This window comes from Crocodylus siamensis, chromosome 14, assembly GCF_052110815.1.
Source record: "Crocodylus siamensis isolate JL-2025a chromosome 14, ASM5211081v1, whole genome shotgun sequence".
NCBI lineage: Eukaryota > Metazoa > Chordata > Crocodylia > Crocodylidae > Crocodylus > Crocodylus siamensis.
This window is the reverse complement of record NC_143408.1, coordinates 19,284,607-19,304,069: the sequence shown is the minus strand read 5'-3', so window position 1 is coordinate 19,304,069 and position 19,463 is coordinate 19,284,607. Positions and strand designations below refer to the sequence as shown.

The 19,463-nt window shown below is 50.5% G+C and overlaps 1 protein-coding gene across 1 annotated transcript in view; it reads left to right on the top strand.

The window, feature by feature from the left end:
- The first annotated feature begins 16,558 nt into the window (after positions 1–16,558).
- ADAMTS8 (ADAM metallopeptidase with thrombospondin type 1 motif 8) overlaps positions 16,559–19,463 on the top strand; it is a 35,197-nt gene continuing 32,292 nt past the window's right edge. The window contains exon 1 of the mRNA XM_090027034.1: positions 16,559–17,742. Within this exon, the coding sequence (XP_089883160.1) occupies positions 17,077–17,742 (666 nt within the window). The 5' untranslated portion in view covers positions 16,559–17,076. The remainder of the gene's footprint in view (positions 17,743–19,463) is intronic.

The following is a 19,463-nucleotide window of genomic DNA, read 5'->3' as shown; positions in this document are numbered from 1 at the left end:
TGGGGGAGAGGAGCTGTCTCTCGCTACATGTTTGTACAGCACCTCGCACAAAGGGGCCTTGATTGTGACCGGGGCTTTTGGGAGCAATTCGAATAAATGAGGGGCTGTAATAATGAGCACGCTGGTTTTAATTCAGCAACGTAACATGGTAATCTCACTGAGTTTAATAGCGTTACTTATGTGTTTAAAGTGATGTATGTGCTTATGTACTGTGTTGAACTGGGGCAGTGCCAATAGGCGAACACAACAGTTTCTGTGCAAGTGTGCACACCTGCTTGTGTGTACATGTTCTTACAATCAGGTGTGCAAGTATGTGTGTGACAGCACGTGGATTTCTGCTGGAGACTGTGTGTGGGCACAGAAAAGAGAACGTGTTTTTGCTTACTTGGAGCCAACCTGATTTGCTTATGGTGTGTGCTTGTGAGAGTCTCCGTGACTGTTGCTTACGTGTGCAAATATGTACCTGCATGTATTTGCACATATACCTACATGTGAACTTGTGTGTTAAGGAGTTCATAGATCACAGAAAAGGAGGGCTGGAAGAGCTCTCACACGGTCATGTAGTCCAGCCGCCTTCTCAAGGCAGGGTCATCCCTAACTAAACCATCCCAACCAACTGTCTGTCCAAGCTGCTCTTGAAAACTTCTAGGGGTGGGGATTCCACAGCTTCCCAGCGCTTGACCACCCTCATAGTTACAAAGTTCTTCCCAATCTCCAATTTAAATGTACTTTTCTGCACCTTGAGGCCATTGCTCCGAGTCCCATCCCCTACAGCCACAGAGAAAAAGCCCATCTCCACCCTCTATACCATCACCTTTCAGGTACTTGAAGACTGCTATTACATCCCTTCTCAGTTTCCTCTTATCCAGAGTAAATAACCATAGTTCTTTCCCACCTTTCATGCTTTCCAGGCATCTGATCATTTCCGTGGATCTCCACTGGACTCTATGTAATCCGTCCACGGTCTTCTCGAAGTGTGGGGCCCAAAACTGGACACGGGACTCAGCGTGAGGCCTCACCAGTGCTGAATAGAGTGGAAGATTCACTCCCTTCGATTTGCAAGCGACACTTCTGTCAATACAGTCCAATATACCGTTGGACATTTCTGCAACAAGAACACACTGTTGGGTTGCATTCAGCTTAGGGTCTACTGTACCCCCAAGGTCCTTCTCAGCAGTACTGCAGCCTAGCCTGTCATTCCTCGGTCTATTTGTGCATGCAATTATTCCATCCCAAGTGCCAGACTTTGCGCTTGTCCTTCTTGAATTGCTTTTGGTTGATCGCAGGTCATTGTTCCAGTCTATCCAGTTCATTCTGGATCATAGCCCTACCCCATGGAGTGGCTTCAACACCACCCAGTTTGGCGTCATCCACAAATCTGCTAAGCGTGAACTCAATCCCATCATCCAAACTGTTAAGGAAGATATCAAACAACACTGCTCCTGGGACAGGCCCCTAGGGAACCCCACTTGATACCTCCTCCACATTCCCATATGACCATGTATATGGTGTCTGAGCCAAATCCTCCAGCCTTGTAAATCAGCCTAGCTGCACTGGAGCACACCAGCTGCCAGTTGGGCTGTACATGCATGTGGGGCTGGCACGTATCAATTATCAAGCCCTGCATGTTTAGTGGCTTTGCTGGCCGAGCACTGGAGAGTGCGCTGCATGGAGCAATCCACACAGGCTGGGAGGTGACTGACTAATTAGGCTCTTTCCATCTGTAGCTTCTCTGGCTCAGTGCAAGATGAGTTTGTGTTGGAAAAAAAGGCACCTGCATTTCAAATAAAGCTCTACAGTTACCTGCCCACGCATAGGTCACGTATTCAAAGGAAATGCTTGTTTTTACTTTACCGAGTTGGTTTAATGGGAAATTAAGCCCCTCTGGTAGACACAACGGTTCTGATGTGATTTAAAGGATTTGGCAGGGATGCAATCGGAGCAGAAGAATTTTATGCATTTCTGAAATATAAACCAACAGTGCTGCCTCGGGGAGTCTGTGAGCTCCCTGCCTGCAGCCCGGCCTTGTCCCTGTGCCAGAATTTCACCGCTGAGCGGATTTGCCATTGGGTCACCCAATAAACTCTTTTCCAGCTGACCTGGTGACCCAAACATGATTTCACTGAATCAGACTTGGTGAATCAGGGATTTCGGCTAATGACTGTTGTGACATCAATGAATCAAACCCTGTCTGCATGCTGGCCAAAAATGCAAGGGTGACTTTAGTGCAGCTGGATATTCGGGCTTCGGGTTTCATGTCACACCTTCCAAAATGTTGCAAAGAGCTTCAGTTTAATCCCCGCTAAGGAGAGCCCTTCCCTCAGGCCGATAGGGAGAGTTATTGGTAGCAGCCCAGGGCTCTTACCTGGGTTTCTCCCTCACACACCACAGTGAGAAGGCAACAAGTACAGCAGAGAATCTCTTGAAGAATTTCCCTCTGTGCACCTGGTATCATCTTCAAGGGCATGCGGCTGGGCATTGATGTGGAAGCTGTTTTAGACTGGACCCACTATCCCAGTTCATGAATATGTATAAGGAAGGGATATACATATAAAGAAAGTTCTGGGTGTGACTCAACTTCATCCAACTGGAAGACCTGGTAGCAACAAGGTGGGGCTACTCATGGCAGGAGAAGCTCCTATGAAGTACCACGATGTTGCAGTCTTCGAAGTAAGGCAAGAATAGGGTGCCTCAAAACCTTGGCCCCAACTGCTTTGTGGGCACTCCTTGGTTGGAGCAGGGCCAGATTGATACATAGGCAAACCAGGCACGTGAGCTGCAGGCGGAGCCCGTTACTTCCCTCTGCAGCGGTGCAAATGGCCCCATCACCTCGCTTCACCCTCCCCTGGATGCCTGGGGGAAAGGTGCTGCCAGGTAAATACAATTACTTTTCAATTTTGACCCAGTTCTCAGTCTCATTCACTCACCTGCCAGCCACCCTGAGCAATACAAAACAAGCAAGGAGATGCATTTGCATGCCTGTTTTACATATATCTGGACTATGCAAATAAAGCATGCAAATTAGTCCTCCCCTCACTTAATACACATTGTTCATCATAACGTACCAGTGAGAGAGTGAGAACCCGGTCGCACACCTCCGTAACACTAGCAGCAAGAGGGGACAAGGATCCTTTTTCTGCTGGAGCTTAGATCTTGAAGTGGGGAGCCCTGGCACCGGGTCCCTGCCGTGCCCACCCTTGCCCAGGCCTGCTAAATGATTAATCCAGCCCTGGGTTAGAGAATGGCTAAGGGACATCACCCTAACAGAAACGTGCCCTTGCTGAGATGTTAGGCAGTCAGCAGCAGTTTTTATCTGTTGCTCTCTGGCAGAAGCTACAACCATTGAGTCACTGAACGTCTGGACTCGGTCTGCCCTTTGGATTCTGTCTTATTGGTCTAAAGCAGGGATTGTAGGTCTTGGGCAGCTTCTGCTCCTCCATACTCTTGACTAGGGGTATGAATCAAAGGTCTTCATGTGATGGTTGCAGGATTCTGTACAAGCAGATTCATTAGGCACCTGACTGTACTTCTTGTACACTATAATCCAAAGGATCAATGGCTGCCAAAAAATAATAAATAAGGAAGGGGCCTAGTTTAAGTTGAAGTAACTCAAACAATCCCATAAGGATCTAACTTTTGGAGAACGGGTGCTGTTAGTAGTGATCCCAAATCACTACCCCAGATTTGGCACCCTTAAAGTCCAGAAGTGGTTGGACTCCAGATTCAGCTCTGAGCCCTCGCTGTATGGCAGATTGACCCAACCCTCTGCAGTCTGAGCACTATATATCTATATAGATACATATAGCTATATAGAGATATAGATATAGATATATGCTCTGTATATGGGGCAAAGCTAACATCCAGATCTGCATTTGGCATCTCAGTGTCGTACAGCTCCCAGCACCATAGGACCACGGCCTGGTGGAGGTCTCCAGTGCCACCACAAAGCAAATGATAAATACAACCATCATCTCTGCTGTGCTGACTTGGCACCTCACGTTCAGGTCAGATCTCCCTGTTTGACACCAGTATCAGGACAAGGGAGGCCCACTGCATACCACTGGGTGTCTCCGCATACTGGAAGTACAGTTAGCCTCGTGTTTCATATCTGTGCAGGTTCCCTTGAAGGGAACATGTCTCCCAATATAGAGGCCCATAGTGGGCCTGGATGCAGTGATGCCCCACCTGAGCACTAGTTCGTTCTGTATTTCTGTGAAGTCAAGAGACATTGAGTTGAGTCTATTCTAGAAGCAGAGAACTGGAAGCTGAAGCACTTGAAAAATAAGCTTTTCTATTTATTTCCCTCACCCCCTTGCCAAGTTGGGCACCTTCCTACTGCCTGATCCCTTACCCTGGGGGGCTGAGAGCCACCTCACAACTCCCTTCCCCATCCCCCTGGGCTGCTACTGGTCCCCACAGCCCAGAAACCCCTGCCATGGATTCAACCCCTGCCTGAATCAGAGATCCCAAGAGGGGCCAAGGGCACATTTAATACAACAGTGTTTTTGTATCTAATCTCTTCTTCCACTCCATTTGTTCTTTGCAGCCGCATGTTAAGGGAAAAAAAAATCCTGTTACTTGCAACCGGCCTAGAGATTAACCGAACAGTTCTTCCGTGTGTGGGCAGCTCGGGATGGACTGAGCCAGTGCCCAGTCTGGTTTCTGGATGTAGCCCTCAAGGGACCTGCCTGGTCTGCTGCTGCACCAGTTCACATTGCTGAAAAACAAGGTGAGCTGACTGCTCTGCACTGAGAGGACAGAGAAGGGGCAATGGAGAGGCAAAGAAAAGAACCTGAGGAGTAAAGTCCACTCCAGCCCCTTCCAACAAGACATCGCTTGCACACTTGACTGGCTGCTGCACAGTACAGCAGCCCTCCGCCTGACACTGGAAAGAGCTTGCAAGGATCTCTGAGAAGTCTCATTTCTGCTTGGGTGCCCTCATAAGACATACAGGAAGGTGCAGGTTTCTTTAGACAAACCACCCCTCATGCGTGACACCCAGCCAGCATATTAAGTCCAGGCAGCTCAGTTCAGAGCTCATGTATCTTTGGCTAATTGTGGCCCCCTCGAATAGCTTCACTGCTAAACAGGAGAAGTCCCTGCCACATTTTTCTGTCCTTTTGTGGTATCTTAATCTACTGCTAGAACTAGTGGGAAGAAAACACACACACACACACACACACACACACTGCAAAGCGCTGCTTGAATGGCCAAGTGTATTCATGTGGGTTTCTCCCTCCTTTGATGCCTCCCATATCACTCATTTCTGGAGGCAGAACTCAGGCCTCCTGGAACTAATACCTAGGTTCTCCGTACTATCTTACCAAATCATAAGGCTTTGATCTTAACAGAGGCGTCTGTGTGCCGCTGGCACATGTGTGATAATAGATCCCAAAGTGATTTCTTATCCTTATTTGGTATATAGGGAAAATGAGGCGCTGTACAAAACATGACATAATTTGCCCAGATCCCCTGATTGACAGTCCAGTGCCCTGTCTGCGGGTTCCCCTGGCCTTTCTTCTTTCCATTTATTCCCATCTGAAAGGCAATGGTGCTGGAGAGCAAGAGGGGAAAGATCCCTGTTACATCTTGTATTACTAGAAAGTACCTTACATTTTTTCAGTCTTCAGGACCTTTGTTGTTAAAAAAAACAGCCAGTGAAGGAAAAGCAAAGATGCAAGAGAGGGGCAGGCCACGAGAGAGGCAGCTGTTTTCTGCAGCTGAGCATTGATGTAGAATGGCCCTGGTGCCCCTAAGCTGGCAGCGGGCAGAGAGACTCTGTTGCATTAAACAGGCTCTGCTTAGGAAATTAGATGATATCTCACATAAAAAATTGCATTATCCAGCTTGTTTGGATGCAGGTCTGGGAATCAGCTGAGACAGGGGAAGGATGCACTGACTTGATTTCATTGAAAGTCTCATTCCAGATATTTTGGGCTGTGTTTTGCTGCTTCTTGGCCTTATAATTCAATTGGCTTCAAAGGGGTGGGATTCCCCAAGAGCACCAGCACATAAAATAGATATTTGCCAAATCAGGTTCAGAAAAGGTTTTGAGGACGGCTCTTGAGATCTGGGTACTGTTGATTCCAGACATGAATCCTAGTCCTGAGCTCGCTTCAAACCCCATGCAGATCCCCTTCACATCCAGATTTAATCTCACTCAAACCCAGCGCCAGATCCCATCCTAATCTGGACCCTCTAACCTGAATCTTAGTATGGCGCCTCAAGCTGCCTCCTCAGCTCTTGTCCCAGCTTCCCCTCTGTTCCTACCCCCTGTGTTTCTCAAAGGCAAGAGAAGTATTTTTGTTCACATCCTGTAGCCGGGTTGCCAGATCAAAAATAAAGAACAAGAAGAGGCAGAAACCCAAGGATGTATGTTCCAGTTCAGAAATGAACACATTTAAAATAGCCCTTCCAACAGCTCAAAGCCAAAGAAAGAGTGGAAAGGCTCTACCGAGGAAAAGCTGGCTACGCGTGCGCTGCACTTGCCCTGCCTTGAAAGGCTGGCAGCAGCGGGAAATGGACTCCAGCCCAAGCATTCAAGTTCTGCTGTCCCCAGCCAAGCTCTCAGGCCTCCCACCTGACGAGGAAGGGAGATTCTCTCCCAGGCCTGAGGATGAGTCAAACCTAGCTGGAAAGACTGACACGCAAAATCTGACTGGGCCTTAATGGATGTTGGGTTTGTTCACTAGGCGGGACTCAAGATACCTGGCATCAATTTCTTGCTCTGGCAGATTTCTTCACTTGGCACCTCTGGGCCTCAGTTTCCCGTCTGTAAAATGCCGGCAACAGCACTGCGGCAGCCCGTGGGCGCTGTAAGGATAAATGCACTAAAAACACTGTGGTCCTAGAGACCACGCAAGTATGTCGGATAGATAGATGGGCTTCTGTTTTTTGGCAAAGTGCAGTCCCATGCTGAGCTGGGATTTCAAGCTGGCATGTTCATCAGATAAATCAGTGCAAACTGGTTTGAGGGGAGATTGTAAATGAGTGGGGCCTGATCCCGCTCCCTGTTACAGCACCATCAATTCACTAACTGTGCTGAAGAAATGAATTGGTTTAAAAGCATGGAAAATAAGATCAGGATCAGGCAAGCTGGCTGGCTTTTTTGGAAGCCATTATTACTCTGCTTTGAAACTCACCATTTCTGAGAGGTCTACAAAGTCTTCCCAGTACCCAAAGAGTTGGTGGACCACAGGCACATCACCACAGTGGTCACAATTTATCCTCCCCTTCTTTATTTATTCTGTCCATCTCTCATGTCCAATCCAGTACTTAGACCTGAAGCTCTTTGGCGACAGACCCTGGCAACCAGGGTGTAGCACAAGAGGATGCTGGACACCACCACAAGAGGATGCACAGATCACCACAAACCCACAATTCATGCATGCAGCACAACTGTGCATACATCACGTTAACGAGCTTACTTGCTGCTTGGGCGGTGAGTGTGTAGAAGTGTGTAGTTTACACATCACTTGGCTTCCTACTTCAGCAAAACATTACAGTGCAATAAAATCTTTTTAATTCCAGCTGGGCCCAAACTGAAACTCTGGTAAACTTGGGGGCAAGTTGAATCTGGGGCCAAATACTGTTTCATGGGCCATTCTCTAATTAAAAATCTGATGCATCAGAAGCCTTAATGAATTTTTCAGCCTTGATCAAAAAAAAAAATCACTGCAATTTACAATCCATAGCTCCCATGATGTCACAGGGTCTTAGCACCTAAAGACCTTTGAGGATTTGAGTTACACAACTCATCTCTATTTGATAATGCCAAAACTCCCAAGCGCGAACCAATCCTGAACAAGCCAGTCGCCCTCAATGGGGACCCCTCACTAACCAGTCAGTTAAGGAAAGAAGTAAGGGCTTCTTCTGTTGCTCCCCTACTTTATGCCCATCTGGGTCTTTTAATGTGACTCTTAGAGATAAATAAAGCAATCAGTGAAAAATCCCCTGTCCCTCACCACTCCAGGCCCTGGCATGCTCTGTGAGCAGAGAGACACATCTGCAGGGCCCTAAAAGTGTACTGGTGCGTTTCTTCCATTTCTGCTTCTGGCTGGACTGGATCCAGAAATACCAAAACCACCGACTGACCAGATTTCCATTCCTGCTTTGCAGGCTGAAGCGCTGCTGCTATTTCAACCTCGCTTCAGACAGACATCCTCATTGCTCCCCTAAACTGGAACCCAAAGCCATTTTAAGGCTTGTCCCCCAGCTAGTGGCCAGTAGACACATTCCCTTGGCCATGAAAGGAGCATTCAGTAAATTTCCAGAGCTGTTGCTGCTGCTCCTAGGTTGGCCCGAGGGACTGCTAGAAAACAGTACGAGGCTCTTCCAGAAGACATAGGATGATCCAATGGTGAGGATGAAACTTAGAAAACCTGGGCTTAAGTCCTTACTCTGCCCCAGGTTTCCAGTACAGCCTTGGTCAAATCACCTAGCCTCTCCTTGCTTCAGATCCCTGTCTGTAAAAGGGGGATAACAACACTATCTGCCTCTGAGTGTGTGGTGGGGACTAGTGCATTAATGATTACGAAAGACCCCTGGGAAGAACGCCCCAAGCATGCCCTGCCCACTCATTCCCTCCCCAACCCAGAAACACTGCAGTGAAGCTGCTTTAAAGTGTCCTGCCTTGGCTGCTCTTAAGACTTCTGGTGTCTGCAGAGGTGTGAAGCGACTGTATTGCTTTTGATACCAACCTCTGCAGACAGCACTCCCAGCCTGATACACCATTCCCATGAGGGCCCCACTGAGCCACTCACAGCTGGCTCCCAATAAAACTGCAGCAAAACCTCACTCATGTATCTCTTGACCTCATGGGGGAACTACAAACTAGGTCCCTAAAACACATTCCTAAGATTTACAGCCCACAATTACAGTGCATTATATTGTACACACCTGCCTTATACAAGGTTTGCAGGTTCATTCCAGATTAATAAACCCCATGCAGAGTGCCCCAGCTGGAAATATGCAGGCAGATTGGCACTCACGTTTAAAAAAAACTGCTGGGCTTACAGGATTGCAAAACTCCAGGCCTGGGTGAGCCTGAAAGGTTGTACAGAGTTTACACATCTGGAATAAACCTGGCGATATAGGGATTCACCGTCCAAATACCAAGGATGCACACAGACCAAGCAAGCTATTATACACTTCATTTGTTTTCTTCTCAGCCTATAAACTGGTACTGGCTAGGCCAGGGATTCTCAGCCTTTATTGGAGTGTGGAGAACACGTTAATTGTTGTTTTATTTTACAAAAGTCCCACAAGACTCAGCCAAGACTTGGGCTCTTTCATTTTAGCCCTTGTCGAGTCTCTGTCACTGTGTGGAAGACCAGGCATCTGACTGCCCCCGTGTAATGCCTGGGACACGGGCATATGTCGGCTCTAATAAGCGACTTGCGCACAGTTATACAGAGAGTCCATGGCAGAGCCAAGCACTGAGCCCAGATCGAATCCAGCCCCTTTACCACAAGGCCAGCCCTTCTCTTCTCCACACCCCTTTCCCTCAGGGGTGGTCTCGACACTCATGCCAGGATGTCATCAGCGCTGCTGTGAACTCCTCACGGGTCCTATCAGCTCCCAAATCTCCCTGGTGACCTAATGCAGCACTTGAAGAGGGAAATGAGTACAGTCTCCAGGCACAGCTGTGTTGGCTGGAGCCTTGGCCTGATTTCAGGAGGGAGCCAAAGGCCCTTTGCCTTGCTGGCAGCAGTGCCAGCTGAATGCAGGCCTGCTGTAGGAGTCTCAGTCCAGGCCACCACCCCCTACCCCTACAGCAGGGAAGAGGGAGTAAGGAGCTGAAAGGGTTTCCCCAACCCTCTGCCTAGCTGGGGCAACCAGGGCTTATTACAGCTTCCCCATCTCTCAGGTGGGGCAGGGAGGGTGTCCCCAGCCTTCCTGTTTGCAACTGCTGAGAGAAACCAGAAGAGGAGAAAGTGGGACAAAAAAAGAAGAGTGGGGAGAGAAATGTGGGGAAGATAGGAAAGAGAAGGGGGGCTGAAATGGGGGAGGCCAGGGCGCCTGGTTCCCAAAGACAGGACAGCTGACAAGGAAAGTAAGCAGAAGGTAGAGAAGCTAAAGCATGGAAGAGGAAGAAAGAGGGGAAAAGGGAAGGGAAGACAGCAACAGAGTGGGAGGAAGGAAGGAAACTATGCTGAACCCTCTCTCCTCTGCTCTGCTGGCTCATGGGTGCTCCTTGCTTGTATTCGCCGGTCCCAGCCAGGCTCTTGGGAGGCCCAGCATGAGGCCAGATGTTTCCAGTGAGTGTGCTGGAGCAGTGCTGCTTTGGTGTGCTCTTCCAGGTGTTTTGTCCTGCCTTGAGCAGATGAGGAGAGAGCAGGTACAGGCCCCACTCATGCCCTTCCATCATCCAGCTGTGCAGGATTTCACCCCTTTGTGCCCCAGCTGAACCTTTTAAGACCCGCTTCCCCGACAGCAGCAAAATGAAAAGCATGTCCTCACTGCTCTGTGGAAGCCCCAGAAAGGTGGGTCTATCCCATTGGGTTTCCTGGGAAAATACAAGCTCAAGTTCAGCTGCTGTCCCTCTAGCTGGGGAGGGTGGAGGTCTCAGGTTTTATAACGCTCAGCTCCTCTTAGCACTGATGCAGCGCATCCTCCCTGGGCAGGAATCGTCACTCCCCTGACCCTGCAATGCTGACAGCTACTGGTGTCCCATGCTTCACGCCCTGTCTCAGATGCTCTGGTGAGAGTCAACCATCTGAGGGAGGAGACTTGCACACCTGCTGCCTGTCACTGGCTGGCAGTACCAGTGCTGCAGATGATGCTGAATATGCGGGAGGCAAGGCCAAGTTAGTGCATCTTCTGGGATCCAACAGAAGACCCAAGCAGAAGGGCTGGCTTGTCTGGGAGACTGTTAGGGGCTTTCGCATTGAGAGAGCTAATCAGACCAAGCAAAGGCTGGTAGTGATCACAAGCCTCTGTCCTGTGCGGCCACAAATACAATGAGCTGTTGAGTCTTATTCCACATCACCAAAACCTCTTTGGCCAATCTCCACAGAGATGGCAAGCCCACCAGAAGACCCGTAGAGAGTTAGTATCCTCATTCCCTCATCACCTGGCCTGTCACACTGTTATCTGCATAGCTGCTTGTCCAGGTTGAAATTCACTGAAAAAAAGATCTATGGAAAGGGTGAAATTAGAGAAGAAAAAAAAGTCGTCTTTCCCTAATAGTACACAGGAGGAAAAAAGCAATAGAAAGAGAGTGCCAATTGCAACGGGGAAGCAAGTGTGTGTATGTACACATGTATGTGATTGACCAGTGCTCAGGGAGCTAGCCAGGAACATAAGATCCAAGTCCCAGAGATATCCTGTGTCCCCTGCACGAGTCTCTCTGTTCCAGCTAAGAAAAATGGAGATAATAGCACTCCCCATGCTGCCTGGACTGCCGTGGAGAGGAGGACCTATGAAGCACTGGATATATATGGAGCAGTAGGTTCCCATCCAAGATGGGAGCCCCACTGCAGTAGACTTGCAGCTGAACATGCGCTCCTCAGCTAGGGATGACCTCTTAGATAGTGTTCATACAGCACCTAGCGCAATGAGAGCCTGATCACAGCTGGAGTCCCTGGGCACTCCCATAATGGGAATGCTAGATCATGAAAATGGGGGTGTTCTATCAGGAGGTTACAATCTAAAATGGCCAAGGCAACGAATGGTGACAGAAAGGCAGCACAATCCCCACTGTAAGCAGGGAAATCAGCTGCCAAATGTCATGCAGGAATATGTAGGACTGGAACCCAGGCGTCCCGAGTTTCATGCTAGTGTCTTGCACACAAGATTTTCTGTTATGCGTTTGCTAACAGTATCTTCACTTCTGGGACCAACTGAGCTGTAATGATGGGGATGCTGCTTAGCCAGGATTTCTGGAAAGCCAGAAGCCTGCTCACCTGGCTTAAAGCACACTCCATCAATGTGGAAAGAATTTGAAACCACACTAAACCAAGACAGCCCTCTGGTGGCAAACAAGGAGACACTCACTTCCATAAACCAATGTCACTTCATTGTTAAAAAATAGGAAAGAAAAAAAGAAACAAAATTGAACTGTTGAAACAAATTAAATGAAACAATTGAAACAAAAAAATTCTGGGGGCCTAATTTCACTTGTATTTTTTACTCTGAATGCTTCCCCTAACATCAACCATCACATAAGGTACAAAGAAGTCTCCACCATCCCTGCCTCTCATTCTGTTGGCTGGAACGGGAGAGGTTGCTGACCTACTGCTCACCAACACCTGGACATGAGTGGTCTGCTTATCCTCTCATCTCCACCCTCTGACCTGCCCAACCTGGGTACCACTAGTAGGGGGTTAAAACCCCTGCTGCCATTGCTCTTGGCGTCACTGGAACGCACCAGCTACCCTACCCCAGGACAGTGAAGTGCCCAAGCAAGCAATCTGTATATCAACAGACTAGAGTAATGACACCATGATGGGGATGCTCCGTCACAAACCAGTGCAGGTTTTAAGGTGTTATAAGCTAAATAGTCAGCACTTATAAGTCAAGGGAGACCTCTGGTGGCCAAATTCATATGACCGAGTGCTTGAGACAGTGATGATACATTCATGATTTAATACAGTGATATACAGTGATATTGGAGGTATCCATCCATTTTTAATATCTGATCTTAAGCAATATTGCTCCTAAGTCTCTCGCAGCATCAAGCCCGTCATTCTTTTTCACATTAAAGTAACAAAAATGAGATGCTATAAGCATATATCTGAATTTAAAGTTTTTATGACTTAAGTTTTTCACTGAATGCTCTAGAGAGGATAAACTGTCAGGAAACATATCCAATCCATTGATTTCAAACACAAATGCTTTTCCTAGTTACCTGGTCCCATTTACAGGATTTAGTTTCAGAGGAAAATGAGCAAATATGTTGTTTCAGCCACACAGAGATGCAGTGGGCATAACACAACTTTTAGTTGCTCTGCATTCACTCAGAAGTAACTCTCCATTGCAGGTGTCATATTCAACATCAGCCTTTTCTGCACAAAGCAATGTTTTGTCTGCTTTCATTTATAAATGTGACTGTTAGATGTGGTCACATTCGAACACGTCTAAATGTTGATGATTCAAAATATGGAAAGACACGCGGGTCCAGTGTTTACAGTACAAGTCCTGTTCAAATTGTCCCCCTGCACATGCAAAAGGTGTTTCATGGACTTAATCATTGCTGGTTCTTTCATGGAAATGGATAAGTTGCAGGGATGGCATTTGGGTGACTAGAATATAATTGCAAATCTGCCAGCTGACAATTCAGTTGAGAACACTTTTCACTTTTAGTCACATGACAGAGGTAAATTTCCCTGGATTGCAATAATCTGATCTAATAATCTGACAGACAGACACACAACTAGATAGAAACTGAACTCAGCTGAAAAACACTGCCAGAATAATCCTGTTATATGAGAATTCACTCAAAGGCCCTGGCTATCCCCTGGCTGGACCCTTGTTATCTACGCTACCTAGAGAGAATGAACCAGGGCTGACATCTAGCGGTCATTTCTTGAGTGGTTGTATGCTAGGGGATTTTATTTTTCTAGGGTGTTATCAATAAGCAGTGCAGGGAAAGCAGAGGCTGAACCTCAATTGAACAGGCAGGTAATGGGCTTAAGTCACCAAATGCCCCTACTGCAAATAGGAAGAAGGCGATCTCCTCACAATGTATCATTAAGGACAGATCAAAGTATTCTGCAGCGCCTTGACACTTGTCGTTCCTTCTGTTGCTGTAGACGTGCAGGGGAGTATTCAATGGGCGCATCTACATGTGCTGTAGTTATGGTGCATTATGTTTAATACTTGGTTAACCAAGCACTAAATCAATGCACAGTAACTTGGGCTACTGTGCAGCAGCACCAGCACCTGGGTTTTTAGGGATGCTTACTGCGCAGCAACCTAATTCTACTGTGCAATAGTGCATTAGCACGGTTTTTGCCTGGCACGCTACTGGGCAGTGTTATTAGGCTACTGCACAGTTAGCCTCTCATGTAGATGTGCCCAGTGAAGTGTGTCCAGAAGCAAAACTCCCACAGAGGTCAGGATTTGGCCCAGTCATGCCGGTTCTGTGCGGTGAATAATGGCGGTTCCCCAAGGTTGCTGTTTATTGCCCTCCTGGCTCAGGGAGGTGATGGATTCATGTGTTTGGAGAGGTGAAGGGAAATGAGCTTGCAAACAGCTTGATCCAAGGGGCTTTAAAGTCACGTTGATTATTTATGTGTTTTATGTTTTATGTGCACGGCTCATCTAATGGAAATGGCAAAGCCCTAAGCCTTTGTCTTCAGCACATGCTAGTGGTTAACAAAGTAGTTCTGAAAGGGTTATGAGGAGAAAAAACACTGCTGCAGAGCCCTGGGTTGTTTTTTCATCTGCTTCTGAGATCCGCAAGGAGACGGTTCCTGAAACTGGAGGTGGGAACCAGGTTTGGTTATGTGGTCCCAGGGCACTCCTTACAACTCACTTTAACAAGCCCTGGGAGACTTGTATCAGCTACAAGAAATTCCAGGCTACTGTTTGCAGACAGAACTGCTAATGAAAACCAGGGCTGCCTACAAGTAAGACACAGGCATCTCCTCGGAGGTCAAAGACAGGGCTAGGGAAGCGAAGGAAAAAGAATTAATTGCATCCCGTTGCAAAGGTATGTCTCCGATGCCTGGCACAGACCTGACTGACATAATGAAGCTTGCAGGGGTTCTCATTTCTGTGTTGTTATAACTAAATTCCCGGCTACCAAAACCTTGTCAAATTTGTTCCTAGAGACATTGTCTAATGAATCTGGGAGGTACAGTGGAAGATGAAGAGGAACGGTGGCATTTGGGTTTAAGAAAGGAGTTGGAGCCAGGACTCCCGAGGTCTGCTCCTGGTCCGTTCATTGCCTTGCTGGTGTCCCAGGGAAAGTCACGTGCCTTTGCTCTGTGCCTCAGTTTCCTTGGCTATAAAACAGGGATTAAGCTATCTACTCAGCAGAACGGGCAGTTATAAGGCTAATTTATGGATGCATTTGGTGTCTCTGGTGAAAGGAGCTAGAAATGGACAGCACGGGTGCTGTCCACTCTTCTTCACGTAGCAAAAATAGTTTGAAGGGATTCTTTGAAGTGATGAAGGTGCCAAACGTCTTTGTAAATGTGGACCCTTCTTGTGCCACAGACCCACCTGAGTGTTCAATTACCACCCTAAATATGCAGGACATTGTCCTCTTCCTCCTTTGCTGTATGTGAGAGCAGGAGCCAGAGCCCACACTAACTCACACATCATCACCCATAGGGTTACCAGCTAAAGGGCCGGCCGCAGGATCTTTATTGGTGGTGGCAGCAGGTGGGTGAGGAAGGACCCAGCTGGATCCCACCGGGAGCTGGCAGTGCTGGCTGGCTGGAAGATAAGCCCAATGGCTGTATGTGTAAACCAAGCAGATCTGATGCTGAGCCCCTGAGAGATGTCACAGATGGAGCCCCAGGAGGCCATCGCAAAACCACACTTTAAAAAGACAGGCAGTAATTAGAAACTTGGCCCCAGGGTAGCTCTCTGCTATTTAGAGACAGTGCCGTGCGTTTACTACATAGGTAGGCTTGTGGTTTTTAAATGGCGATAAGAATAGTGAGGGGCAGATGTAAATACTTCCTTGCACACAGGCATCCGAGTGGGGGAAATAGCCTTTAACCTCAATCCTGCTGCCCACAAAGCTGATTTCCCAGCTTCCAGGGAAGCAGGTACCTGGAGACTCAAAATGCTGCTTTGCACTTCCAAGTGTTTTAAGGATTAGGCTTAAAAAACACAAGCTCAGTCTCCGACTGCTGAGTGTCGGGGCCCGGTTCTGACTAATGACGGGTGCTCGGCAAGGGCCCCGTTGCTCCTACGGGTGGCTGCGGGGGGCTCACCCGTGCTAATGTTTTGTGGGAGTTTGAGTATCGCCTCAAGAGAAATAAGAGCGAGGAGCGTTTTCAGCTGATGGGGTAAGAGGAGGAATGAAACACTCGTATCCCTCGGGGCGATTTCCAATTCTCATCACAGCTGCTTCTGAGAGCCTGCCCAGCCAAGGACGTCCCTTTTCTGCACCTCTCGCTCCCTTTTCCACTCTCCCAGCTGAGAACAGGACAACGTCTCACTTACCCAGTTCTGCAGGTCAAGATCTTTATCTCCTATACTCAAGGATCAGTTCAGCTTTGAAATCGCAACTTGTGTCCCCAGCTGGAGGGGAAAAAATACAGTTTGGATCCCTTTATTGTCCTAGGTAGGCACCAGGAACCTGTCTCTACAGACAGCCTTGTGCTTTATTCTAGCGTCAAGAGACCTCCTCAGCCAAAGCTGTGGAGAGCGCTTGTCCGTCATACAAAGGCAATCGGGACTCAGAGAAGAGAGGATCTCTTTTATTAGAGCAACAAAAAATCTGTTGGGTTTTTTTTGCAAAAATCTTGTTGGTCTAATAAAAGCTATCCCCTCTACTATGAGTCCCGACTGCCTTTTCCTCTAAACCAATACGGCTACAACCTGGATACCTGTCCCTTGTGTAGGTATTTGCCTCGGGGCCCGAAGCTTTTTGTCTCTGGCTTATAAAGAAGCTTGGGGGACCAGGAAGAAAAACTTCCCGCTGCAGGTTCTTCTTAGGTACTTAAAACAGGGGTCAGAGTGCCCAAAACACCCGGGCCCTACGTCGGCGCGCCAGGGACAGGTGGTGGGGGAGCCAGGAGGGGCCCGGGCCTTCCCGTGGCAGGGCAGCCCCATCCCCTTCCCTGCGCCCCCCAGACGGGCGCGCCAAGCAAAGTGCCCGCGGGTGCCCGCTCCCGTCTGTGCCGCCGCGGGGCCCGGGGGCACCTCCGCCCGAGTCAGCGGAGAGAAAGGAGGCAGGCTCCGAGGGGCCGCTGCTGGTCCCACCCGGGAGGGCCGAAGGAGTTAATCCTGGGGGAGTAAACCGCCGGAGTTGACACTTGAAGAGCAGAGGCGGGTCCTGCGGCTCCTGATTGGCCTCGCGTCCCATCCAAAACTTCCCCCCCCGCCGCCGTCTCACTCCGGCGGGCAGGGGAGGGGAGTGCGGGCCAGCGAGCGATCAAAAATAAACCTCTTATGTCAAAGCCGGGGAAAGACGAAAGTATAAATACGGAGGAGCGCGGTGGCCGGAGCCGCGGCGTGCGCAGGCGGGCGGCGGCGGGCGGCCCCATGCCCCGGCGCGGCGGCACGTGGCTGGCGCTGGCGCTGGCGCTGGCGCTGGCGCCGCCGGTGCTGCGGGCGGAGTGGCGGGAGGTGGTGCCCGTGCGGCTGGCGGGCGCGCCGGGGGCGGGCGGCCCCGTGTCCCTCCGCCTCCCGGCCTTCGGCGGCGGCGGCGGCGGCCTGGTGCTGCGGCTGCGGCCCGACGCCGGCTTCCTGGCGCCGGGGCTGGCGGTGCAGCGCCTGGGGCGGGGGCGGGCGCCGGCGCCGCGCGGCTGCTTCTACTCGGGCTGGGTGGCGCGGCGGCCCGGCTCGCGGGCGGCCCTCAGCCTCTGCCGCGGCGTGCGCGGCTCCCTCCTGCTCGACGGCCGCCTCTACCTCGTCCAGCCGCGGGCGGCCCGCAGCGCCGGGCCCCCCTGGGGGCCGCACCGCCTGCAGCGCCGCGGGCCGGGGCCGGGGCCGGGGCCGGGGCCGGGGCCGGGCGGGCAGCGCCGCGCGCGCCGCTTCGTGTCCCGGCCGCGCTACGTGGAGACGCTGCTGGCCGCCGACGCCTCCATGGCGCGCTTCTACGGGCCCGAGCTGGAGGTAAGCGGCGCCGCCGCGGCCCCCCACCCGCGTGGCTTCCCGCGGCCGCGGAGCTCGCCCTGCGGACCCCGCCTCAGGCCCCCGCCCCGTGCACGGCTCCTGATTCGCAGCCCGCTTTGGGGGTTGCTTGGGGTTTTTTTCACCGGAGCTAAAAAACATTAGCCCAAGCCTGGAAATAATAACTTCCAGCGCGGCGTTGCCTGCGCCGTCGAGACTCTCGAGGGGGCGAGGTTGAAGCGCGGCGTTGCCTGCGCCGTCGAGACTCGAGGGGGCGAGGTTGAAGCGCGGCGTTGCCTGCGCTGTCGAGACGCTCGAGGGGGCTGCTAGGTTCTTGTTTCGTGAATCTGAACGAGAGAGGTCCGGGTAATTCTGACGGCTACAGGACGGAGGGTGATTGTGTGTCGCCTAGCTCGTTGTGGGGTTTTTTATCCATCGTGTAAGATATCGGAAATTTATCCTTGCTTTTTGTGTGATCTTCAGCTGAATAATACAGCCCTAGGCCACTAGCTTACTAGTAAAGCATCTAGCTTTCTTGTTAACGCGATAAACGGATGCGTTGTGTTATATGGGACAACGCATCACATCATGTGCACCACCCCCTTTCCAAAATCCTACTTCCACCCATGGCCCAAACCTAACCCTTTAACCTTCCAGCCACTTGCTGCCCTTCCTTATCCTCCCCAGAGGTACCTCTGTAAGGGTCAATTAACCTGCTTTTTTTACAGCTTCACAGAAGTTCAGGGCTGGAAGGGACCTCGTGAGATCATCGGGTCCAGCCCCTCTCTGTACGGGATCGCATAGCCCATGAAGGTTGCAGTCTGCCCCCGTACATCCATGCAGAACTCCTCTTAGAGTCGTCACAATACAAATAATCCCTAGCACAGAAGTAGCAATTTTCATCCTTCCATTTCATGGCTTTCTCCAAGGGAAAGGGGTATCATACTAATGGGTAGGGTGACCATATGCCCTGGGTTTTCTAGGCTGTCTCAGCATCCCGGCCACTGGAAAAAATTGAAGCAAAAGTCCTGGATTGGCGGGAACCTGGGAGCCACAGGGTTGCGGCTGTGTCTGTGTGTGCGCCATGCGGTCCTGCCTGCTCCTGGGAGCCGCGGGGTGGGGTGTGCATGTATGTGTGTGGCAGGCAGGTGTCAGGACATGCTGGGGAGCACGGTGCCTTTCTCACCAGAACCGGGGCTGTCGGCTGGGGCCAGGGCTGGGCACTGGCCGGCTGGGACGCTGCATGGGCTGTCTGCCCTATGCTGACTTGTGGCTCTGGCCCCATCCTGGCTTTGTGCTGCCAGGCCAGCCGCATTGCAGGTCCCATGCAAAAAGCTCCTGTGCCCTGCCCTAACCATAGTGGGGGGTGAGACTGGGGCCCCCGGACCAGGGGCACATGCCCAGGATGCAATTGCAGGCGCCAGAATGAGACCAGAGCCGGCAGTCGGACAGAGTCCGCAGACCACGACCCTGGCTCCAGTGACAAAGGCACCACGCTTCTGGCAGCTGCGCCGGCCCTGCCTGCGGCCATGCACCGGCCTGGCACATGTGTGTGTGCTCATGCATGCACGCACGCACATACCCCCTGGCACTTCCCGCCCCCCATCCTGGATTTCCCTAAAATAATTATAGTCATCCTACTAATGGGCCATGTCCAAGTGGGAGTGGATGCACGTGAGTGAGCAGAGGATGTGCGGGAGACTGGGTAGGACTTGATTCTGCTG